The 25,930-nt window shown below is 41.4% G+C and overlaps 1 protein-coding gene across 1 annotated transcript; it reads left to right on the top strand.

Annotated features, from left to right (window-relative positions):
• Positions 1-926: 926 nt before the first annotated feature.
• Positions 927-17,636, top strand: ZKSCAN2 (zinc finger with KRAB and SCAN domains 2). The gene is made up of 7 exons (XM_063100527.1): positions 927-1,988; positions 3,002-3,188; positions 5,299-5,390; positions 5,734-5,860; positions 10,546-11,232; positions 13,316-13,804; positions 16,572-17,636. The coding sequence occupies exons 1-7, from the start codon at positions 1,584-1,586 to the stop codon at positions 17,492-17,494; spliced, it is 2,910 nt and encodes a 969-aa protein (XP_062956597.1). The 5' UTR covers positions 927-1,583; the 3' UTR covers positions 17,495-17,636.
• The last annotated feature ends 8,294 nt before the right edge of the window (positions 17,637-25,930 follow it).

Consider the following 25,930-nt stretch of genomic DNA (forward strand, 5'->3'; position numbering starts at 1 on the left):
ATTGGTAAAGGGCCACGAATATCAACTACACTGTACAATGATAAATAAATAAATAAAACAAAAAAACTTTTTGTGAAAAAGAAAAGTCACTAGGCTGTGTTTTCCAATAGGCTATCTACCCCCTAGAACAAGGATTTCTATCTTGCCTACTGATGTATGCCAAGTACCTAAAACACCTCGCGGCACAGACACAGCAAGTGCTCAATAAACACTGGATGGGAGAACGGAAGTGGCTCGAGGAGAACAGTCGGGAGACAGGGACAGCACCGCAGGCAGCACCAGCAGGGAAGACCCCGGCCCAGAGACGCGCTGTGACCGCGCTGAGCCACCCCCATTCCCATAGCGAGGGCAGTAAGAACGCTGACAGGCGAAAGCACAAGCCCTCGCACGGCCGCCGGAACGAACGCGGCCACCCTCAGGTCCCGCCACCGGGGACTCCCGGCGCCGTGCCGTGTCCCTCCGCGAGGGGAGGAAATGTCGCCAGGTATTCGCCGCGTATGGCCAGCCTCGCTCGGGTGGCGATCCCTCCTTCACGTTCCACCATGTCCCTCCGCAAGACAAAGGAGTCCCCGCGCCCCTCTTCTGGGGCGGAAAGGATTTTGCGCCGCCTACCCGGTAGCGCTCCTTAGCCTGAAAACTGTCACCCCGCTGCCCAGAGTCTCCGCCTGAGGCAGGACTGTCACTCTACGAAAGGTCGACTCAGCACCACTGTGTCCCTCCGCCACGAGGAAGATCCTCCGCGTCCCCGCCTCATCCCTAAAGTCCCTCAGCCGCAAGTCACCGCGCTGTGCGCTCTCGCGAGAGTCCAAAACAGCCCCTCCCACCAGCCGCTCACCCGCGAGGGGGCCTCGCGCGGACCCCGCGGCGGGCGGCGCATGCGTCGCTGCGGCTCCCAGCGCCCCCCGCGCGGCGGGCAGACCAGGCCGAGCTCGAGGAGTCGGTCGTCGTCCCCCGGGAGGCTTTGCTTCGTCCCACGGCTTTTCTCTCCGCCCGAGCCGAGCCGCTTTGCGGACTTTTCTCGGCGTGCGGAGCCTTTCTGAGGACAGCCAGGGGCCTGGAAAAGCCCGGTGCTGGCCTCGGACACCGCCGACCCCCTCAGCGGCCTGGGCGCACCGCCGTGACCCGCGCCCGGAACCGGGGGCCGAGCGGGTCCTGCACATCCGGCTCCACCCACTCGGGGCCTCGCCTCCCCGGAGTCGCCCCCAGGGTACCCGACACACCCACTCCCGGCCGGCCCGGCCGTCTGCCTCCTCCCATCTTTCCCTCAGTCCGCCTAATTCCTCCCGGTCCCCCAGCCTCCTTGTTTCTGACATTGCACTGAAAAGGATTTACCCGGGAAACCACAGTGCGGGGACACTTCTTTGGAGAAGAGACAGGGGTTTTGCACCTTAGGGGACGCATTCACCTTTCCAAGGGCCTAGGATAGATTTGATTAATCAGCCCGGAGTACCCTGTTCTCGCTGACACTGCCGTTTCTACCGCCCTACCTTCCCACACTTCTGAGAACATTAAGCAAGGAGTGCTTGGAGACTTATTTGGGCCCCCACTTTGAGCTAGACGTGAGGTTGACCCCCGAGGTGAACATGGCTGCAGTCCTGGACCCTCAGATCGACGCGCCCCTGGAGGTTGAGGGATGCCTAATAATGAAGGTAGAAAAGGACCCCGAGTGGGCATCAGAGCCCATTCTGGAAGGATCGGAAAGCTCTGAGTCTGAGACCTTTCGCAAATGCTTCAGGCAATTCTGTTATGAGGATGTGACTGGACCCCATGAAGCTTTCAGTAAACTCTGGGAACTTTGCTGCCGGTGGCTGAAGCCAGAAATGCGTTCCAAAGAGCAGATCCTTGAGCTGCTGGTGATTGAGCAGTTTCTCACCATTTTACCCGAGCAGATTCAGGCTTGGGCACAGAAACAGCGTCCGGAAAGTGGAGAGGAGGCGGTGGCCCTGGTAGTACATTTGGAGAAAGAGACTGGAAGACTAAGACAGCAGGTGAGAGAGGATTTTGCAAATTTTTTTATTTAGATAGAAGGAGGTGGGAAAGGCAGGTGGGCAGGGATGCATTGCAGGAAGCGCTCATTATGGGAAGGTAAGTGGTAGTAATAAAAGACCCTTAAAGTGAGTCCACTTGAAAGGGGGTCAGAATTTCATATGAAGTAGAAAAAATAAAGTTTTGGTTGAAATGCTATCTTACAAATGAAACTAAACTTTACACACCTATTTGTCTTAATCTTTGGCATAATGTTTCCATCAAAATTATATGAGAGGACAATGTGGTTATGCTTCACAGGGTTTGACTTTTTCAGCATCAGCTTGATCCTGAGGGCTATTTTTATGGGGAAAAAAAATAAAAAGGAGGAGGAGGACTTCATCAGTTATCCCAGGGCCCTATCTAATCCTTTAATATTCCAATCAGTGTCATCTGAACTGCTCTCAGCGCCATCATTCTTGTCACTCTTTTCCAGTTAAACTGCCAGATCTTCATTTCTCAGTGGCTTTGCATGCTCTTCTAGTTTTTCAACATCCCTTTCATTAATCTCATGAAATCCTGCAGCGTTTGCAAGATTTGCAGTTTCACCTTGCACAGATTTTGCATTGTGAAAGATCTGACTATCAGCAGGTTGCTCTTTTGGTCAGGGATAGACAGGTAGATGTGTGGACTAATTTTCTAAGTTTTCAGTTCACTAGTGAGTATATTCATGTTCTGGTAACATTTACTTCTCTGTGAGCCTAATAGATGTGAGGACTCAAACAATATCTATTCTAGTTACAAGGAGGCTCTGTATTTCACTCCTGACAGATTTTCCCACTCTGCTCCCTTATGCCCAAATTCCTGGATAGTACTATTAACCTAATGCCCTTAGGGACTCCATTGGGAATGGAGTGAAATTTTCATTCCTCTCACGTCTGCTATCCTTCTTTCATATGTTTCTTGGGGGAATTTGGCCCTGATTTGGTCCTCTTTCCCTCTTTGTTTTCATTATGGTATTGACTTCATTTCCCAGGTCAGCGGCCCTGTGCACTTGGAGAAGCAAGCCCCACTCGGAGCAACATGGGAGGTGGAAGAATTTCAGTCAGAGCGGGTGGAGACCCAACCCAGGGTAGTGTCTCGGGAGGAAGCTGGAAGCCTACACTCAGGACACCAGGAACAGCTGAACCAAAAGAGAGAGCATTGGCCCTTACCCAAGAATGGTAAGAAGAAGGACTCAGAGCATCCCCAGGGCAGAGATCATGGCAGGTTTATATCATACCCCTAACACTGTGATTTGCTCAGTGTATGGTCCCCTCAGTACATTTTTTTAAATAAATTGAATATTTGGGGAGAATGACTTAAGTAGCTTCAAGAATTGGGAACATGTGCAACATAAGTAAAAAGGGATCTTAAAGATGGAAATTGGGGAAACTTAGATTGCCCGGGCCAGCCTTGAGGTCTTGTAGTGTTATTCAAAAAATCTCCATTCTACAATCAGCTTGTGCTTTTTAGTTCTGCCATGTGTGTTTGTGTATGTACTCTTGGCCGACTATAAACAACTTGAAAAACCTGTTTGGAAAGGGAAATAGGACATTCATGCTCAAAAATTAACTCACAAGTTAAGTCATCACAGAAGTGGCCATATGAGAGGGAGAAACAGTAAGACCTCACAGAGAAGGGACCACTGACATTCATAGCTGTCCTAGTTGTTAATGAATCAAGTCAAATACAGGGAAATGAACACCCTGTCCTTCCCAATCCACAATTACCTCTCCATCCCCTGAAGTGTGGCTCCATCTCAGGCTTAAAGAAAGGAATGGAAAGATCTCTGGACTCACCTTCAAAAGATTTTCATTTATATCCTGCCCCCACCCCCAGTGACCTTGGGTAAATAATATTAAAAAGAGCATTAATGCACAGAGGTTAAGAGCTTAGGCTTTAGAAGCAGACAGACCTGGATTTAAAACATAGCTCTGCCATTTTTTATCTGTGTGGCCTTAGTTTACTTCTCAAACTTTCCATTCTCTCATGTGTAAAAGGGAAATAACAGAGTTATTAGTGTAGATTAAAGGAGATAGCATAAAATGGTCAATGCATAATAGTGCTCAATAAATGTTAGTTTCCTTTCTCCCATAATGGTACAATTGTTTTTAAACTTCAAATCTGACTTACACAACCTTTCACCAAAAGGCAAGATTTACTACTACTGTGTCCCACCCTTTTACCCCTCCCCAAATTTGTACTATGATAGAATTCATTGCAAATATTAGTGGTTTTTGAATTATCCAGAGTATGTTCATAGCATCAAAGTTCCCTTGTTCATGTGGATTAGATAGCCCCAGTGACTATAGCTGATAAGCTTAGTACAGTAAATACCTATTCAATAGTGTTTCTAGATTTTGCTATTCCAGGGTGATAAGGAATTCCTCAAATGGAAAAGTTTGTCGTGTTGAGGTACTAACTGGGGGTATGGAGGACAGAAAAGTTGTGTGATATCTCAGGAAGGGGAATTCATTCTAAAGGAAGATCTATGATTTCAGCCATGTGTGTCTTAGGGAATATAATATGTTTCCAAGGAAATGATTCAGTTTGTTTATGTGAAAGTAGTGGAGCAGGCTTTTGAGTTCTTGGTAACAAGTAATGTATATTCTTAAAGTTTTCCCTAGATGGTTCCAGGGAAGAAGTTAGATCACAGATTGTGCTATCTGTATATTTATATATCTTCCTTCTACCTTAGAGGGTTGTATTTGCCTTTGGTGTCCATTACTATGTATCTATATATGCTAAGTTCTTAGAACAACATTCACTCGTAGGGGATTAATTTATACTAGAGATCGCAAATTGGTAACCTGCACACCAAGTCACACTTGTTTTGTTTCACCTAAAAAGTTTTTGTCTGGGAGTTTTATTGTACGTTTTTAGTTCTCAAGGTTTAAGACTTTTGAGTTCTCACATAAAGTCCAGATTTCTGGCTTCTCTGGGAAAAATTAGAAGCTCTGGCTCTACCAGAGCCATAGTCTCACATTGAGACATCAACTGGGACTGAGCATTGGCTGTCCCCTTTGAAGGGGAGTGTGCGCTCCAGCTCCCTGTGTCCTTTCCTGGCCCCTTTCATCACGTACTTTACCTGCTTGCTCCCTGAAAGCAGTTGAGTTTGTGGGCCCAGCTGCAGGGTACCATGGTTTCAGGTACTATTCTGCACTCATTGAGAAAATTATCAGTTTGTATTTGTTGGGTTTTTTTAATACGTGCTTATTTCTTAAAAAGAGCAGCAGCATGAATTAGAGGGCCAGAGCTCAGAATACTAATCGTTTCTTTCTCTTCTTACAGCTCGGCCCTCTCCCTGGGTTCCTGCCCCTTCTGATGAATGGAACAATATCGATCAGGAAGTGACAACCACACATCTTCCTGCTGGGTTCCAGGTAAATTGTAATTGTCCTCTCTGGCCTTCCTTCCCAGGGTGTTTAGTCACAATGATTTCCTGTGCCTTCACTATTCTCAAAATGTTATACTCCCTCCAAGAGACTTTTTTTCCCTTATTCCCTTTTCCAAGAAAGATAGGACCTAGTCTTCTGAGTAATGGGACTCCTTGCTAGATTATCTCTTATCTCATGATTCTTTATTATATGTTCTGCTCCATTTGGCACATAATACACACTCGGTTCCTTGGTTCTTTAGGGCTCTTCTCTGCTTCATCCATGATCGTTCATCCTTTGAAGACCCATGTGGTTATCTTGGTAGTCATTGGTGTTAGTGTTGTTACAGGAGCCAGTGAAAGATGTCCACATGACAAGAGGTTTTTCCTATAAAAAGAATGTGCATCAGATTCCTGCTCACAGAGACCTGTACCGGGATATCAGGAGGGAGAGTGTTGGGAACGTGGTCTCCCTGGGTAAGGATTCTTTCTCTTTTCAAAAAAAAGACTTGAGGATTTCTAATATATTCATTTCTGCTGATGATAAAATAGTCAAATATAAATGTTAATACTTAAAGGACCTCTATTGGTTGTCTAGTGTGATCACTTATCCATGTTCTTTTACCTTATCCATTCTCTCCTCATCCATTTTCCTCCAGTAAAAAAATATATATATAATAATTTAGTGATTAAAACATTAGAGAAGAGTTGTATGTGACTGTCATTTTTATATTTTTGAAAATATAAACTTACATCCACTAGACTAAAAGCTCCATAAAGTCACAAGTTCTTTTTCAGATTTGTTTTTATTTAACCATAGTAACACCTAGCACAGAGCCTGACAAATGGGTGGGTGCCCAGTAAATATTTGTTGAATGAATGGAAATCTTAAAAATGAAGGAAAAAAAGTGACTTAAATACCATAACCTCATAGTAACAGCTAGCACAGAGCCTGACAAATGGGTAGATGCCCAGTAAATATTTGTTGGATGAATGGAAATCTTAAAAATGGAAGGAAAAAAGTGACTTAAATACAATAACCTTGATAGCATGGTGTGAATTATTTAAATAGCACAGATGTATAGGCACATAACCACTGAAGTGTTACTTTATAAGCAGATTTTTGGAGAATTATCTTCATCTGCTTTAGAAGTAGGGATACATATGATTCATTCATGTGTGAGCTTTTATTCATAAGTCAAAGACTATTTATGAATAAAATTATAGGCTAAAAATGTATAGTAATACACCTTAGAGGTACTATAGATCTGTGTTGTCTAATAGGGTAGCCAGTAATCAGCCACATGTGACTATGTTAATTTAAATTTATTACATTAATTAAAATTAGATAAAATTAAAAATTCAGTTCCTCAGTGGCAGTAGCCCTATTCAAGCTATTCTTTTTTTGTTGTTGTTAAACCATTCAGACCATATTTTATTTTATTTTATTTTATTTTATTGGCACCTGGCCAGTGCAGGGTTCCTGACCTGTGACCTTAGTGTTACAAGGCTATGCTCTAACCAACTGAGCTAACTGGCCATTCCTAAGGTATTCAATAGCCATATTGGACAGCACAGTTATAGAACATTTCCATCATCAGAGAAAGTTCCATTGGACAACACTATGTATAGACACTAAAGTATAGAGATTTTTCAATGAGCCACATCAACTGAAAGGATAAAGGTAAACCAACAATTGTTTGTGATTAGAAAACAATTAAAGCACCTGGTAAAAATGACCACCTTAAGATAACCACACCAATAATAAAGCACTCTTCCTAAAACAGCAGGCATCCCAGCTATCTGCCTAATTGTGTACACAGTATGTTTCCTACCATTTCTTCAGATCACACTGCATCCAGACCTAGTAAGATGCTGAATTAGAGTCCTTAGTAAAATTTGCCACTAGTGGGGAGGGACCATAATTCATAAATTAAGATTTAGCTTAATCCCTTTATGTATAATTTCATATAGAAAAACTGAGGCCCAGAGACACACGCTCTGATTTTTTATTATGGATTGTAAACTAGTGTCTCATGGGCTGAATCTGGCCTATACACACATTTTGGCCTCCACAGTGTTTTAATTTAAAATTAGTTTATAAATCTGGACTTCCAGTGTCCCTTGAAAAATCAAACATCAGGCCCCAAGAACCTATCTTCGCACATAGCAGCAGTCGGCCAGAGCTGAGTGAAGGGCTCAGGCTCAGCTGCCATACGTCCCACTACAGCCACCTCCCTCATTTACTTTGCTGCCTAGTCCTTATAGGTATTTGAGCTTGCATTATCCTCCCACCAACTTCTCTCATATAAAAATAAAGAACAAATTTCCATTCCCGGGGTTCATTCATAAGGGTTCAATTTGAGGTTGCTTCTCTAGGAGAATTCCTTGAAGCTTCTGTGTGTGTTGTCTGGGGAAGAAAAGTAAATTTTATTACATACCTATTGGGCATTGGTTACTTTATAGACGATCGTTTATTTAATTTTCCTAGCACCTCTTTGAATAGATAGTATTATTCCCCAGGAAACTGAGGCTTACAGAGGTAAAAAGAACTACTCCTGCTCGAAAAGTAAAGTAACAATGTAGCTAGGATTCAAATATAAGACATTGCTAAAGAAGTAGTAAGGTGGCAGACTCTCAATTTGCTTCCCCTTCCTACAAGTCTTTCCTGTTAACCCTACCAGAGTGTCTCCAAAAGTTCTCTTTTTTTAGCTAATGAAACATTTTGTTTTCAGTAAATATTTATGAAAAAATATCTGTACTAATAATTTTAAAACGTGAAGTCACAGATTGTTTTTCCCCTTTATTTAATAGAAGAGTGGATTTCAGTCTCTTTTGAGGAAAACAGTGTCTTTGATGTGTCTCAGGACCATGAAGCTAAGTTACAAGGCTTTTCCATCCCCCATCTTCAACCTCCTTAAACAAAACAACTCCACTTTATTTCTTTGATGTATGTATTTGTGGGTTTATATAAGTGTTTGTTTGAAAATTAGGTTCTTCTGCCAAAATTTTTTTCCAGCTTTATTGAGGTATAATTGACAAATAAAGTTGTATATATTTAAAGTATTCAACTTGATGATTTTACATACATATACGTTGTGAAATAATTACCACAATCAAGTTAATTAACATATCCATCACAAATCGTGTGTGTGAGTGGCTGTGTGTGGCAAAAACACTTAAGATCTACCCTCTTAGTAAATTTAAGTATATAGTGCAGTATTATTAACTGTAGTCACCATGCTTTACATTAAATCCCCAGAACTTACTCATCTTATAACTGAACGTTTATACACTTTAACCAACATCTCCCCATTTCCCCCACCCTCAAACTCCTGGCAGCCGCCCTTCCATTCTCTCTTTCTATGAGTTCAACTTTTTTTAGATTCCACATATAAATGAGATCATGCAATATTTGTCTTTCTCTCTCTGGCTTATTTCACTTAGCATGATGCCTTCCAGGTTCATCCATGTTGTTCTCCTTATGGCTGGATAATACTCCATTTTACACACACACACACACACACACACACACACACACACACACACACACACACACACACACACACACACAAGGGTACTTCAAAAAGTTTGTGGAAAAATAGAATTAAAAGATAATATGAATCTTTGCATGAACTTTTTGAAGACCCCTTGTATATATTCTTTATTTCCATGTTTTCTTTATTCATTCATTTGTTGACAGACACTTAGGTTGTTTCCATGTCTTAGCTATTGTGAGTAATGCTGCAGTGAACATGGGAGTGCACATATCTCTTTGACATACTGGTTTTGTTTCCTTTGAATATATACCTAGAAGTAGGATTATTGAATCTGTGGTAGTTCAATTTTTAATTTTCTGAAAAATCTTCATACTGTTTTCCATAATGACTGTACCAATTTATGTTCTCACCAACAGTGCACAAAGGGTTGATTTTCCCCACACCCTTGCAAACACTTGTTATCTTGTCCTTTTGATGATAGCCATTCTAACAGATGTGAGGTAATGCCTTATTGTGATTTTGATTTGGATTTCCCTGACGATTAATGATGTTGAGCACCTTTTTATGTACCTGTTGGCCATTTGTATATCTTCTTTGTAAAAGTGTCTAGTCAGGTCCTTTGCCAATTTTTTAATCAGATTATTTGTTTATTTGTCCTGCTCTTGAGTTGTATGAGCTCCTTATATATTTTAGATATTTACCCTTTATCAGATATATGGTTTGCAGATATTTTTTTCTGTTCCTTAGGTTATCTCTCTACTTTGTTGGTCATTTCCCTTTGCTGTGCAGAACCTTTTTATATAATTCCACTTGTTTATTTTTGCTTTTGTTGCCTGTTCTTTTGGTCTCAAAAAATCATTGCCAAGACCAATGTCAAGGTTTTTCCCTATGTTTTCTTTAAGGAGTTTTACAGTTTTAATCTATTTAGAGTTAAGTTTTTTGAGTGGTGTAAGATAGAGGTCCAGTTTTATTCTTTTGCACGTGGATATCCAGTTTTCCCAACATTATTTATTGAAGAGACTATCCTTTCCCCATTGTATATTCTTGACATCCATGTCAAAGATAGTTGACCATATATTCATGGATTTATTTCTGGGCTTTCTATTCTGTTCCACTCGTCTTTGTGTTTGTTTTTAATGCCAGTACCACACTGTTTTGATTACTGTATAACTGCATATAAATCTATATATACCTTTGTAATACAGTTTGGCAAAAATTCTTGAGTTCTCTTGAGTATCTCTCATAGCCCCAGTGTGTGTATATGTGTGTATGTTGGGGTGGGCATGGAAGGGATGTGGGAAGCAGGTACAAGCACACTTTATAAGTAGCCAATACTGATTAGGAGCATACTCTGAACCTAACATAGTGTTAGCTACTGGAGAGAATCAAAGGTAATGCAAAATATCCTTCTTACCCTTAAAGGTTTTCTCCTTTAAGAACTAGCTGGGAAAAGTGGTACATACATGAGAAGTAAAATGATAGTGTAAGTTACTAGATGATTGTGCCAAAGAACTTATGTAAGATTATCGACTGTGTGCATTGTCATGATTGAGGAAGTCTTTGGTGTGAACAAGTGGTCCAGGAGAGCATGCTATAGCAGAAGATTGAGGCTTGCAATAATGACTTATATGTCTACCATGAAATATGTCTCTTTTATGATAGGAAGTACAGTGTCTTCATCTAACAAGATAGCCCAGTTGGAACAACGAAAGGAGCCATGGACTATAGGTCTTCATTCCTCTAATAAGAGGAATCTCCTGCGAAGCAACTACATCAAGGAAAAATTAGTTCGTGCTATTCAGATCCCAGCAAGGAATGCAGGAAAAACATGGAGAGAGCAGCAACAGTGGGGTTTAGAAGATGAAAAAATAGCAGGTGTGCATTGGAGCTATGAGGAAACTAAGACTTTTCTTGCAATTCTCAGAGAGTCTCGCTTTTATGAAACACTTCAGGCTTGTCCCCGAAATAGCCAGGTATATGGTGCTGTAGCTGAATGGTTGCGAGAATGTGGCTTCCTCCGAACACCAGAACAATGTCGGACCAAGTTCAAAAGTCTCCAGAAGAGCTATCGAAAAGTGAGAAATGGCCACATGCTAGAACCTTGTGCCTTCTTTGAGGACATGGATGCTTTGTTGAACCCTGCAGCCCATGCTTCATCCTCTGATAAGCCAAAGGAGACGCTATCTCTCCCCAGACTAAAGAGAAAGGGTGTCAGTGCTAAAGAACAGATCAGTTTGGTGGAGGAGGAGGAGGAAGCCGCAGAAGAATCTGATGGTGATGACATTGGCATTGAATTTATCCGCAAGTCTGAGATTCGTGGTGCCCCTGTCTTGTTTCAAAACCTGAGTGGTAAGAATTGCACTTTTGTTCCTAGTACAAAAAAAATGTGTGGTCTTGTGGAAAAGGAGTAGACCAGAAGTGAACAAACCCGGGGAGTGCCATCACATGTGCTTGCACTTTCCATGTGATGAAGCCACATAACTGAGAGTGCTCTCAGGTGCCCTCAGTGCAGTCTGAGTAACAGCGCTACGTAGCCATGGAGGGTTCTTTCTCAGTTTAGATCACAGCTGGATTTTGAGTATTTGGGGCCTTGTGGAGAGAAAGATAAATAGAGTTAAGGGTTCTGAGGATCAAATATTATCTGAGAATTGGTATAAAGCAATCAATTGTACTAGATTGTAATAAGTCAAAGATGCATTATATACTATCTAGGATAACCAGTAAGAAAATATGTATCTAACAAGTTAAAAGAGTGAAATAATAAAATATCAAATAATATAAATATAAACAAAATATTAAAAAACAAAAATGTCTACTAAAAGAACAAAAAAGGAGAGAAAAGAGAACACAGAATAAATGAGTCAAATGGAGAAAAAAATAGATGGTAGGTGTAAATTCAAATTTATCATTAATTACAAACTTAAAGGTTTAAGATTGACAGACATTTAAAAAAACATATTATTCACAACAGTTACATCTTAAATATAAGAAGACAGAGACATTAAAATTAAAAGGCTAGAAAGATACACCATGCAAAAGAAAGCTGGTGTTGAATATTTGGGATCTGGATATGCAGAAGTGAACTGTCAGTTGGTAACTGTGTGACAGTAGACATATTATGTATCTACTTTGATCTTCAGTTTTCTCATCCATAAGATATGACTAAGAATACCTCACAGAGTTGTTATTAGTTAGTTAACAAGTTGTTTTTAGGTTGTTAGTAGTGTTAAACAGGATAATATAGATGAAAGCATTCAGAAAATGCTAAAAATACATTACAGCTTTGCCTAGTATCACTGTTAGTAATGTTTCTCTACTCCAGCTTATGAAAAGATGATAAGTTCTTAGATATAATGGAAAAATAAATCAGGCTAGGAGAGCTGGGAATGTATTCATGACCACACCTGTTGAAAAGAAACAGATCTGCTAAAAAGATGGAAAGATGCATTATTTATATACAGATGTTCACCAATCCGAAAGTCCATAGCATGAGGTTAGGGCTCTTTGGTTAGTCTCAAATATGGGAATCCAGTGATCAGATTAGAAGGGACCAGTCAGTAAGATAGAGGATAGAAATCACTTTTCCTACTATAGATTATAAAATACATAAAAAGCATGTCTAACAAATTATATTCCGACATGTCCTGAAAAGTCTTATTCTGCTATAAATGCAGAACATCTGCTTGTCCTACAGATCATTTCGTCTCTCAAAGGAGAGGCCTCAATGACATAAAAAACTACTCTGGACATAGTTTTGTACCTCAAGGAAGACTAGTTAAAGATGTGATGAGAATTTTGGGGGGAAAAGTTTCTGTTAGATGTTCTAGTCCGTTATTCTTAATCACTTTTAAAAGACACTTCTAGACAGCTAAATCCTTTAGTTAATCACCATAGCAATAGCAGATTTGGGGGACTACATTTTTAGTCTTTTTTTTTTTTTTTTTTGTCTTTTTCGTGACCGGCACTCAGCCAGTGAGTGCACCGGCCAGTCCTATATAGGATCCGAACCCGCGGCGGGAGCGTCGCTGCGCTCCCAGCGCCGCACTCTCCCGAGTGCGCCACGGGCTCGGCCCTACATTTTTAGTCTTGCAAATAAACTTTGAGATCAGTTTATCAATTTCAGTTAAAAAATCTTTGTTGAGATTTTAACTTGGTAGATTCATTTGAGAATTGTTATCTGTACATCTTGAGTCTTCCTATCCAGAAACAGGTGTCTCATTTTTTCTAGTTTTATATCTTTCAATAAAAATATTATAGATTTGTTTATATAGACCTTCTCATTTCTTGCAAAGCTCATTCCTAGGCATATCATAGCTTCTGTTGCTATCATGAATGGGATTTTTTTTTCTACCTCTTATATTTCGTAATGTGTATAATATAGTGGTTACAGACTCCTTTTCTTGTGTCTTTGAACTTTATCCTTGAATGGCAGGTGTGCACTGGGGCTACGAAGAAACAAAGACTTTTCTTGATATCCTCCGTGAGACTCATTTTTACGAAGCACTTCAAGCCTGTCATCGGAAGAGCAAGTTGTATGGGGTCGTGGCTGAACAACTTCGAGAGTGTGGTTTCCTCCGAACACCAGAACAGTGCCGAACCAAGTTCAAAAGCCTTCAGAAGAGTTACCGCAAAGTGAAAAATGGCCATGTGCTTGAGTCCTGTGCATTTTACAAGGAGATGGATGCTCTGATTAACTCTCGCACATCTGCCCCTTCCACCAGCACCCCAGAAGTCCCATCACCCTCAAGGCAAGAAGGAGGGGGTATTGAGGTTGAATCCCAGGAACCTACAGTCTGGGAACCTGAGGAGACCTCACAGGAGGCAATAATAGAAGATTCTGGAAGTGACAGAATGAGTGAGGAGGAAATAGTACAAGAGCCACAGTTCCAGCAACCTCCATGTCTACTGCAAAGCTCAAATGGTAAGAATCATCAAAGGGTTTTAGTCTTAAAAAAAAAAAAAAAAGAGGAAGTGTGACTTACTGAAAAATCAGCAGATCTGACACACTGAGTGTGTTTATTCGTTCAACAGATAGCTGAGTGCCACATGCTATTTGAGGAACGGGACATAGCAGTGAATAAAGCACTTTCTGTTCTCATGGTGCCTGTATTCAGAGGAGGGACTCGCATTCAGTGTTTGGGATCTCAGCTGGGGTTTTTGTTTCTATGCGTCAGACAACCTTTTCCAACTCCTGAAAATACTGTGAGGAAGGAGAACTTGGAATTTTACAAGAGAAAAAACTTAGATGAAGGAGGCATATCAATAAGCTCAAAACAGATACCTCACAGTTATGTGTAATGTGCACGAGAAAAAAGATGGGCAGAGACAAAATGAGAGAGAGCCTGAATTCTGGTCCCAAGCTCCACCTGCATATCCCCACCGACTACTGGATGCCTCCTGGGCATCTCGCCAAAAGCTCAGACTTAAATGTTCAAAACTAAAATCCTTCCTTCCCACACCATGGCTCTTCCCTATGTTCTCCCCGAGCTCATCCAGCCTTAGAACTTTAGAGGTGATCTGTTAATCTGCTCACTCGTCATTCACAGCCAGATAGATGACACATATTGTCAACTGTTGTAGACTATCACATCTGTCTGTCTCCTCTTTAGTGACCACATACACTATCCTAGTTTAGTCTTTCTCTGTCGCTTATCTAGACTATTGTAAAAGTCTCCAAACCAGTTTTCTCATCTACACTTTAGTGAAGGTTCCACAGCCATCCTCAGCCTGAGCTCATCTTATTCTAGCTTTATGCGTAGTATTTCCTTCCTTCACTCTCTTCTTATTCAAAACAAAGCTACTTGCCATTTCCTACACACCCCTTAAGCTCTCTCACATCTAAACCTTAGTTCATGATATTCCCTCCACCTTGAGTGTCCTTGTGTCTACATGTCTCCATGTCCACGTTCCCTCTCGACTCCCATGATACTTTGTCTTTCTTTGTCTTAGGGCACTGAACACTGTGTGTCCTAAGATCTTCCAGTAAATGGTGAGCTCCCAAAGCACAGGAGCTCTTTCTCTGTGTACCACTACATTAAGCCCCCAGGACACAGTGGAATATGTGAGGTAGTGAAGGACTGGTTTCTTGAAGCAAGGGGCTCTGCTTTACCTGAATTCACTGTGGGACTGAGGCCCAGCAAGAGAAAGTGATGCCCAGTTACTTTAGAGAAGGGAGTTCATACATATGCTCACATAGTAGAAAATTGTAATGTGAAGGCTTAAATTAAGTCATGTACATCCCTAGTTTTGCATAACTCTGGAAACAAAGTCCTTGTGAATCCTGTTGTTAAGGTGAGCTCCAGACCTACCATCAAATTACTAGGTTCTGTCTGAGCCAACTGCTAGGCTGTATCTTCCTCCAAATCCCAGAACAATGTTGGACTCTTAATTAGAAAACTTCAGAAGAACTACCACTCAATGAAAAGTGGCATTGTTAGGGCTTGTTACTTAAGTTACTGGACTGATTGATGGCTGCCCTCCTCTCCCCAACCCATGCACAGCCACCCCACTTGAGACTGAGAGTTATGAGCAGTTTCAACTGAATGTGGGGAAGGAAAGTAGTGTTGAAACTGGCAAGTAGAAACAAGGCTGTATAGCAAGTGCTTAAGAAAAAGGCCAGCCAGTTAGCTCAGTTGGTTAGAGCATGGTACTGATAACACAAAGATCCAGGGCTCAATCTCTATACCAGCCAGCTGCCAAAAAAAAATGGGGTGTGAGTATGAAACAAACCTGTATTGGGTTACACAGATTGTGAAATACTGATGGATGAGATAACATGATATCTGGAATTTGCTTCAAAGTAGTCTGGGTAGAGGGAGCAAGGAGTGTGTGGAAATAGTGTTGAAGAGGACCGGCCATGAATAGATGGCTGTGAAAGGCAGGTCAGTAAGTGGTTCATGGAGTTCATTGTACGTACTGTTCTCTACTTTTCTGTGTGTTTGAATTTTCCATAATAGAAAGTTAATACAAAAATCACATAATTAATAAGTGACCAAAATGGGATCAGAATCAGAGCCGTGTGACTCTAAAGCTTCTGTCTCTTCACCATATCATTCTCTCTGTCCAGAAAACTTCACAGAAAAGCTGGATCCAAGGTGTATCTTTTAGTGAGTGTGAGGTGTAGACGAAAGAGTGAGAAGATAATTCCACTTTTGGAAACAGTGAGAATGAAAGATTTGAATTAGTATGGTCTATGGGACAGCCAGAAAAACCAAGTGGCAAGAATATTTGAAGAGAAGAAAGAAATACTCTTGGATTGGGTATAATTAGATATTGATGAATTTAGAAGACCCTCAAGGAATTTGAACTTGGTCACTAGAATCTACTCTAAAGACTAGCGTAGTGTAGTATATTTTTGTACTGATATGAAATAATGAAAACAGGATAACTTAGAGTGGAACTTCAGGCAGATAAGCATAGTTGTTCCCATGTAAATCAGAGTATGGTTGGGGAATAATGGCTAGGGTTATAATTCAGTTCAAAAAACATTTCTGAAGGCCTGCTCTGGGTATAATTAGCCTGTTCATGAAACAGAAAGAAAATACAGCATAATGAATCAGAGAAGAATCACAGGATCTGAGGCCAGTAGAGTATATGGGGATCATAATATACCAAGCCTTCCAGGACATATTGTTTGTGTTAATATAGGACTTGTGTGAAATTTGTGTTGTCTTTTTTTTTTTTTCCAGACTTTGAATTTGGAAGTAGTATCAAGGAGGATCCAACACAGGTAATATACAAGGACATTGAGCACCATAGGGCATTAATAGAAAAGTCTAAGAGAGTTGTTTCCCAGAATACTGATTCCTGTAAATATCGCAAAAGGGAATGCATCTCAGGAAAACAGTGGGAAAACCTTCAAGGAACTCGACAGGGAAAGCTGATGTCTCAGCCTAGAGATTTAGGGAAAGCTGCAGTGCATCAAAGGTCTTTCATGGGGAAGAGACCCTGCAGAGTTCTTAAATATGGAGAAGGCTTTGGAAGGAGTGCTCGTATTATGTGCCGAATGACCCACCAGAAGGAAAATCCTTATAAGTGTAGTGTGTGTGGGAAGTGCTTTGGTAGAAGCAGGAGCCTAATCAGACACCAAAGAATCCACACAGGTGAAAAACCTTTTAAATGTCTCGACTGTGGGAAAAGCTTTAATGATTCCTCAAATTTTGGTGCCCATCAGAGAATCCACACAGGAGAGAAACCATACAGATGTGGAGAGTGTGGGAAATGCTTTAGTCAAAGCTCGAGTCTTGTTATACATCAGAGAAGCCACACTGGCGAGAAGCCCTATCAATGTGGAGAGTGTGGGAAAAGCTTTACCAACAGCTCTCATTTCAGTGCCCACCGGAGAGTCCACACTGGAGAGAATCCCTACAAATGTGTGGATTGTGAAAAAAGTTTCAATAACTGTACAAGATTTCGAGAACATCGGAGAATACACACTGGAGAGAAGCCCTATGGATGTGCACAGTGTGGCAGACGTTTCAGTAAAAGTTCCATTCTTACCAAACACCGGGAAGTTCACGGGAGGGAAAAGCTTCTGCCACACCCTCCATCCGTGTATTCCCCAGAGACCCCACATAAGGGAAAGACTGATGAATTAAGGAAAACTTTTTGATGATGATCTCTTCTCTTCCTAAATGTTCTTTTAGCCATTTTATCCTAATCTCATTTTGGAGGCAATCCTTTTAGCTATAAAGTATAATTCCCAAGATTAATTTGAGAATGTAAATAAACTAAAGACTTCCATCCTGTTCTCACTTCTGCTCTCACTTGATCAGTCTGTTCCTCTCCTCTGTGTTAACTTCTTTAATGAAGTGGAGAAGATACATTGTCTGCATTCAGAATGAAATTCTCTTCAGTGTGCAGAGGCCACTACAATTAAATTACTGAATTCAGCAACACTCAAGATTCTTCAGTGTGGGTGAGAATTGTATTCAGGGAGACAAAAACACTGAAAACTTTTTTTCATTATCAACTACATGAGATCCTGGATGCGACTTGATAATAGATGTTCACATTTGGGTAGAACTTTAAGGAGTCTGATCAGAACTATGTCAAGTCCATCTTGATTTTGAAGATACTCTCAAAAGGAGAGAAGATTTGATAACTTCCTACAGAAGTCTGTTAGAGTGTTCCTTTTTTGTGTCAAGAAGTTCATCCAAATAGCTAGGGTAGAATTCATGTATTGTCACTGAAATCATTTATTAATGTCTTGCCCTCCATAGAGATGAGGACCAATTGGTCACTTCTCATCTTCTCCTGTATCTGAAGACTTAATCCCCTTGGCTGCTGCTTCTCCAGCCTTTAAATGATTCCAGTTCCTTTTGCTGTTTCTCATGAGCCCTACACTTGCCTCTTAATTGGTCTGGGTGCTCTTGCCTGACTTCTGAACTACCATCCCCTCTTCAGATTGAACAGGATGCATGCTAATGGTGTGTCTCATTAAAATAAAGTATAGTCTCAGACACATTCTAGTTCTACCTTATAACTGCTCTGGCTCATATCTAAAATGTCACTCTTAGGCCGGCCCGTGGCTCACTCGGGAGAGTGCGGTGCTGATAAAATGTCACTCTTATATTGGCATATATTTTACCTGCTGCCCCCACACATCAATATAATCTTATGTACAACTTTAGGGGGGTAGGAAAGACGTGCAATAGAGTCCCAAGACATTTAATATTTTAAAGACCAGTCATACTCCTCTGGCCTGCTTTAGATCAGATAGCCCCTCAACCTAGACCAGTGCTTCCAGGGCTGACAATTAAATACACCAGTCTCTCTGAGGCATCAAGTCCCTGTACATAGGATCATAAACCTATCTGTAGAACCCTGAGTAATTTATGACTCTATAACTCACTGGGTTAAAGTGGAAATAGTTAATAGAAACCTCCAGTCCAGAACACCAGTTTGTTTTCCTCCTTTACCTGTTTGTCTGAAAAATCTTTTTGGTAACCCCCTAGCACTACCCAGTAAATACTGAAGGAAAGGTTCAGATGGGGGGATAGTTCATTCATTTATTCATGGAGTTACAGATGAATCCCAGGAATTTGATCATCCAAGACCAGGTGCTTCAAGTTCAGGCCAGTGGCATTTATACCCTTAATATGTGGGTAACCCAGCATGTCTTTGCTTTGGGGAGGGAGAAGTCACAAGTTTAGTGGAAAGACAGCCAGAGTCAGGGCTATGTGTAGATTATTCTTTTGCCCTTATTTCTTTCTTCCTTTGTCAAATGCTTTCTTATTTGAAGACATCTGGATTTCCTTTCCGTACGTTTGAATCTTTTGTAAATGGTCGGGCAAAGTACCAATGAGCATAGGCACTATAGAAAGAAATCCGATTGATCGTGTCAGAATCGGGTGTGCCCTGTTGGAAGGCAGGTGACTCAGGTAAACATTGACAAATGTTTCTGATTTACATTTGCTGTGAGCAATGCTATGATTGTTCACATCTCAATAGGTTTATTTCCTGTGTTGTCTGAATTATAGACTTCTAGTGGTAAGTGCAGTTTCGTGTTTGTAGTGTGCCTAGCGCAGTGAGATGTGTATGGTGCTAGTGGGCTTGTGCTTATGTTGTGTAGATGTACTGGAATTCCAACTCTAGAGAAGATGCACATGAATAGAAATCGCCACTTAGTAATATGTACACAAGATCAGTGATTATTTGGAAGCATGATTCAGGAAAGCAGATGGCTCATTCATAAATATTTATTAAGAACTGTTTTGCATAAGGCCATGTTCTAGCCACAGGGAGGGATACAGACATGGAAAAGGGGGCATGGTGCCTACAATCAAGGAGCTTGCAATGTGACAGCAAGTACTGCAGGAAAAAGTAGTGCCACTTACACCCATACCAGTTACAAAAGATCAGTAACTCAGCTGTGAGAAAGTCACGTTCACTCACAAAAGAGTCTATATTGCTTAAATCATGTTCTGCACCTGCGTCTCTCAAACTTCCCCGTTGCGGGAAAGGTTCAAGATCCATTCCAGCCCTAGTGGAATAAACTGATCCTGTTTAACTCTTATGCCTGGGATCAAGCTGAGGTGGTATTTGGGTTCCCCTAAATATATTACTAATTGTAGATGGGCTGTTTGGATGGGTAGTAAATTAATTTAATAAACTTTGTCTCTGTTCTGAAGAAATAGAAAGTCCTACCCACCATCTTAGGCTAAGGCTACTTGTCTTCCTGCATTTTGTGTCTCTCAGCATATAACCAAGATGAATAATCATTTTCCGATTCATGTGTCTTTTATATTACATGACATTGCCTTTATAAAGATCCATAGGAAAAGTTTCCTTTCCAGATCTCAGTACCAAGGAAAGCTCTGATCCTAAGCAAAAAAAAAAAAAAAAGGTTTTATCTTACAAACACTGTGATTTTTATACTTACTGCTTTTTTCCCTTTGTTCTGGCTGCTGGAAAGCTCAACAAAACTTAACACCCCACCTCAACCAACTACCTAAACCTATATTTATTTAATTTTGTCTTATTTCTTTGGAAACTGTATCAAGTCCTATTTTTTAAAAGTAATATAAACAAATAGACATTTTATTCTCTGACATCTTATCCAAGGCATTTTGGAAATTGGGCTCGTATTTCCTGCCTTGGCTTACTTTGTTCCTGTCACAAATACCTCCAATTCTTACCAGTGATTTTATTACACCTTAAGTTAATTCATTTGTCTGGAAAGAAACCTTAGTTTTTTAAAGAGGAAAACGTCACAGGTATACTTAAACAGCTCAGGGCAGCCTGCCATGGTAGACTGAGCATTAGACCAGAAGCGAGAAGAGACAAATTTTAGTCTTGTCACTACCGCTTAATGAGTATTTGACAAGTGAAGGCCTCTCTCTGGGCTTCAGTTCTTTATCTGAAGGGAAGTTGAACTTGATCACCAAGACTGCTCTGGCTCTCATGTTTCATGAGGCTGTGGAGCATGGGGTAGAGGAGGAAGAGGTTGTAAGACTAGTCCCTCGGCCTGGCTCACCACTGCATCCCACTTCCAAGCCACATCAAGTCCATTTCATACTTTAGGAATGGGAGGCTGTGACAGCAGAGTCAGCCAGGAGCTTGCTTGGTGAGGAGAAAGAACAAGTCACGCATGTTCAACAGACGGCCACCCCAGGGACTGCGCTAGCCCATGGCAGGTTGCTGAAGTAAAGAAAGCCTGTGCCGTGAGTTCTGGTGGCCAGTGACAGACAAGACTCAACCATGAGGAGCTGGGGAAGCCTCAGATGAAGGGGGTGTCTCAGTAACTTGTAAAACCGTAAGCCTTTGCCTCTGTCTGAATGTGTTCCAAGACCAAGTATTACGTGTATGTTGGTTCATTGTTTTGTATTAATATTCACTTAGATGTCTTCTTGAAAACGTGTGTGTGAAATAAATGTTTAAAATAAATAGCTTCCATTGGTTTCTTCCATAATTTGAAGGATGACTTTCTTTTAAGGGAAAAGAAAACTTATCCAAGAAGTTCATAAAAGATGATCCCAGTAGCTAATAAAGAGAATTTCAGTCTCATTTGAGCTCACTACTGTCCCCCCACAGCTAGCAGGGGTCTTTTCTGAGTCCACAGCTGTTCCTGGGCAGCAGTCCTCTGACACTTGCCACTACCATTATCCCAAATAATGGTTGGCTCCCATGGTAGGGAGAAGTTAGCCTTGGATACACATACTGCATATGTTTCTGATGAGGTGCTCACTCACAGCCTCATGGTGGAAGAGGACTTGACAGTTTCCCCAAAGATACAGCTGTAGGGGAGGCAAAACTTTACCTCTACTGTCTTAGGGTCTCCAGCTGGGCCTGAGGATTAACATAAAACAGATTAACAGGAGAAAACATATGGATTTTGATATGTACATGGTAGTCTTCACAAGAAATGACCCAAAGAAGTGGCAAAACCTAAGTACTTATATACAGGGTTGAACAAAGAGGCAATTGTGGAAAAGTAACTAAAATGTATGGGAAGACCAAAGAAAGGTAAGAGTTATTTTAACAAGGTCTGTACAGAATTCTCTCACCTCAACTCCCTATCGCTGGTGATAAGAATGGTTTTTTCCTTCTGGGGGGTGGTGGGGTGGGGGTGGGGGTGGAGGGGGGGGGGAGTGGGGGGGTGGAGGGGACTGGGAGTTCCGAGGGGAGAGGAGGGACCCAAAAGGCCTTAAGGGTTGTGGAATTATCAGAAAAGGAGCCCTCTTTCAAGAATCCACCTGGGCCTGGGCAAGTATGACTAAGCTATAGCGCACACTATCTCTGAGAACCGCTTTCAACAGCGGCACCATGTGGCACGGAGCAGAACAGCAGTAGCTGCATGCAGCACAGAGTAAAGTTAACACAACTCTTCCCTACAAGAGAGTAGATTGGCACCCTTCTGTTTTGGATTGCTTAAACTCCCTGAGTCTTGAACAGTGTGGCAAGGGAGAGATGCAAGAGCATAAGACTAGGCTTCCCAACAACACGGCATGTTGAGGACCCAAGACAATCCTGGCTAAAGAAACTGAATTGGTACTTGCACCCTAAGGATCTACAGTAAGACCATGCCTGCTGCAGTAGAAAGAATGCTAGATTTTGTGTCCAAAATCCTGGATTTTAATTGAGTTCTGCCACTAGATAACTGCATAATTATAGTCAAATTATTTAGCTTCTCTGGGTTTGGGGATTGGACACGATGAGTGGTTTTCAACATTTTTCCCTTGAGGGTCCCAAAGATGGTTATATGAGAGTAGTTGACTGAGAAAATACGTATGTGGCAAGTTTATTTAGAAAATTCTTGCCAAAACTCCACCCACTTGACATGATTCTAATACCCCAAAATTGCAAAACTTTTGACTAAATAACAGGAAATATAAGCGCTAGACATATTGTACACTTGCCATGTGCTAGGCATTGTGCTAATGCTTTATAAACATTTTGTTGGTTCTCACAAGCATTCTGAGGCAGTATTTCCATTTTAAAGATGAAAAAGCTAAGTCTAAATAGCTTCTTCAATAGTATACTCAAGAAGGTGAAAGTTCTGAGATTTAAACTTGGATCTTTCTCAGAATCCAAACTCATAGCCACCGTATTTTACTACTATAATAGAGTTTCTATCCCTAACATCCTAAAATCCTGTAACAATCTTGCTACTAAGAAAAAGGGAGGTGGGGTGGAGGTGAACTTAGGTGATCTGAGTCCGTTCTCAATTTGGATTCTCAAATTCTTGAGAGTCATCAGGATCAGCCTATGTCATTCTCTCGGTCCATAAATAGAGTCCCTCCTACTCAGCGACAGTAAACCTCACAATGTGGAATTACAAAGACAATGAGTATCAATCTTGCTCTTGAGAGCTTATAGCCTAGAAACTGAAACAAAGACCAGGACTTGAAATCCAATTGCAAGTTAGGGGTGAGAAGAGTTCTAATGCATGTCTTTCCGTCTCCTTTTTAATGGGAGCTAGCAGGCAGGTAGGAGACAAGGCAAAAGACATAAAACTGCCCCTTATTCAGAAACAATAAAGCATGATGACAAAGATCGTGGAGGCTGCAGTCAAACGTACCTGATCTGCAGTGTTGGCTCCACCAACATGCTGTGTAACTTTGGGTAACGTCATCTCTTGGCAGCTCCATTAGCTCCTCTGGAAAATGAGAAGAATACAAGTACCTGCCGGTGTTAGTTTCCTGGGGCAACTGTAACGAACTGCCACAAACTAGATGCCTGAACACAACAGACATGTATTCTCTCATGGTTCTGGAGGTCAGATGTCCAAAATTAAGGTACCAGCAGGGCCTGGCTCCCCATAAGGGCTCTAGAGGAGAATCCTTCCGTGCCTCTTCCAGCTCCTGGTGGTTCCTGGTGCTGGCTTGTGACAGGATAACTTCAATCTCTGCCTCCATCTTCACGTGGTCTTCTCTGTGTCTCTGCATTTCCTTTTGTGTCACTTGTAAGGACACTGTCATTGGATTTAGGCAACCCCAATCCAGTATGATCTCATCTTGACCCTTACTTTAATTACATCGGCAAAGACCCAATTTCCAAATATGGTCACATACTGCAGTTTCTGGTGCACGTGAATTTGGGGAGAACACTATTCAACCCACTACACTACCTCATAGGAGTGTGTGCGGAGTAAATGACATAATGCACATAAAGCGCTCAGCAGAGTGCCTAACACATAATAATAAATGTTAGCTATATACACGTGTGTATATGTATGCATATGTGTATATGTACATACATACAATTGTTTTGTTATTGACTAGATTTGTCAAAGGTTTATTTCATTATTTCACCAAATGAAATAGTAACTTTTAACATTTTTTTATTCTTTGTGAGTGTTCTAATTTGCTTGTGATTTTATCATATTATTTCCTCTGTTTTTCTGTTCTTTGCAGTTGTAGTTATTTTTGTTTGTTATTCTCTTTTTCTCTGAGAATGTTTTGGATATTTGTATATACAAACAGTCCTGGACTTACAATGTTTTGACTTAGGGTGGTTCAGCTTAACAATGGGTCGATTTTACTTTTCAACTTTGCAATGGAGCGAAAGTGATACACACTCAAGAAACCACACTTTGAGTAGAAACCGCACTTTGAGAACCCATACAACTATTCTGTTTTTCACTTTTAGTACAATGTTCAATAAATTACATGAGATATTCCACACTTTATTATAAAATGGGCTCTGCCTTAGATCATTTTGCCCAACTCTAGGCTAACCACAGTGTTCTGAGTACATTTAAGGTGGGCTCGATTAAAATGTGATGTTTGGTAGGTCAGGTGTATTAAATGCATTTTCAACTTACAATGTGTTTATTGGGACACAACCTCATTGTAAATTGAGGAGGATCTGTATATTGTATCCATTTTCTCATGAGTAAGTCTCTTACTATATTGGTAATTTTCTCCAGTGAGAATTTTTTCATATTTCCTCAGGTGAATGCTTTGCTCATCTTGTAGAATTGGGTGGGTTTTTTTGTTGTTCAGAAGAATTTTTCCCTGGCACTTCCTTATGGTGTTGAAATGATCACCTTCCATGAGTGACCCACAGATTTTTTTTTCTTTGTGGCAGCTGGCTGGTACAGGGATCCAAACCCTTGAACTTGGTATTATCAACACCACTCTCTAACCAACTGAGCAAACCAAGCCAGCCCGACCCACAGATTCTTACAAAGATGCACACTCTGTTTGGAAGATGTGAAGTTCAGAATGTGTCTTTTTATCCTTTCTTATTCATAATACTCGTATCTTCCACTCAAATGTCATTGTCTCTTCAGGCCTATACTATACCACTTGCTCAGGATTTTTTCCTTGGGAAATTCTAGCAGGTCTGCTGTACCCCCACCCCCACCCTCATGCCCAGCTGGTGTGCAGTGAATGGGCTGACCCACTTCCTGGGTAGTGCTGGGCACTCAACCAGACCTGGGCTGTGTTGGACTTTTCAGTAGGGTCCTGAGGTCTATGATCTGGAATTGACTCCAAGGTGGTCTGGATGAGTGGAGATAGGCTCTGGCTTGGACTGCATACTAAGTTGCTACCTGGGCATTGGACTCTAGGCTGGGCTCTGGGCCTGGCCAGACTCTGGATGGCCAAGGCCCCACCCCAGATTTTGCTTTCTCCCCAGTAGTGGCCATTTCTGAAATGAAAGGAAAGTCAGTGGGCACATGGAAGGAAACACTGGACTATTTATTGCAAAGTCAGACTGGCAGCTTGGGAAACAAGAAAGTTGTCAGGACCCTTCTGTAACAGATGAATCCAGGAAGAAGAGAAAGAGAAAGAAATGGGTGGGGAATGAGCGATGAGTGTCAACAGCCATCTTTTCCAACTGTTCTTCTGTTCCTGGCGCCTTCCACTCAAAACAAAAACATGAAACAAAAAACCTCTTCTTTTGTGCTGTTTCCACCTCTCTCTTGGCTGAGGTCTTTGTTGAACACAAAGGAGTTTGAAGAGCCCAGAGCATTCTCAGGACTTAGCAACAATGTATCTGAGAAGCCAGGCCCAAGTCAGTGGAAGCCAATCAGTTGCTCCTCTGGGCCTTTGCCCTGGCAGGAAATGCAGAAGCTGTTCTATCGCCAGTCCTGGATGTG

This window comes from Cynocephalus volans, chromosome 6, assembly GCF_027409185.1.
Source record: "Cynocephalus volans isolate mCynVol1 chromosome 6, mCynVol1.pri, whole genome shotgun sequence".
NCBI lineage: Eukaryota > Metazoa > Chordata > Mammalia > Dermoptera > Cynocephalidae > Cynocephalus > Cynocephalus volans.

Excerpts from the sequence above, each read along its gene's own strand:
- ZKSCAN2 (XM_063100527.1), top strand. The coding sequence starts at position 1,584 with ATGGCTGCAGTCCTGGACCCTCAGATCGACGCGCCCCTGGAGGTTGAG. Across the intron at positions 1,989-3,001 it reads CTGGAAGACTAAGACAGCAG|GTCAGCGGCCCTGTGCACTT; the intron begins GTGAGAGAGGAT and ends TTCATTTCCCAG. Across the intron at positions 3,189-5,298 it reads TTGGCCCTTACCCAAGAATG|CTCGGCCCTCTCCCTGGGTT; the intron begins GTAAGAAGAAGG and ends CTCTTCTTACAG.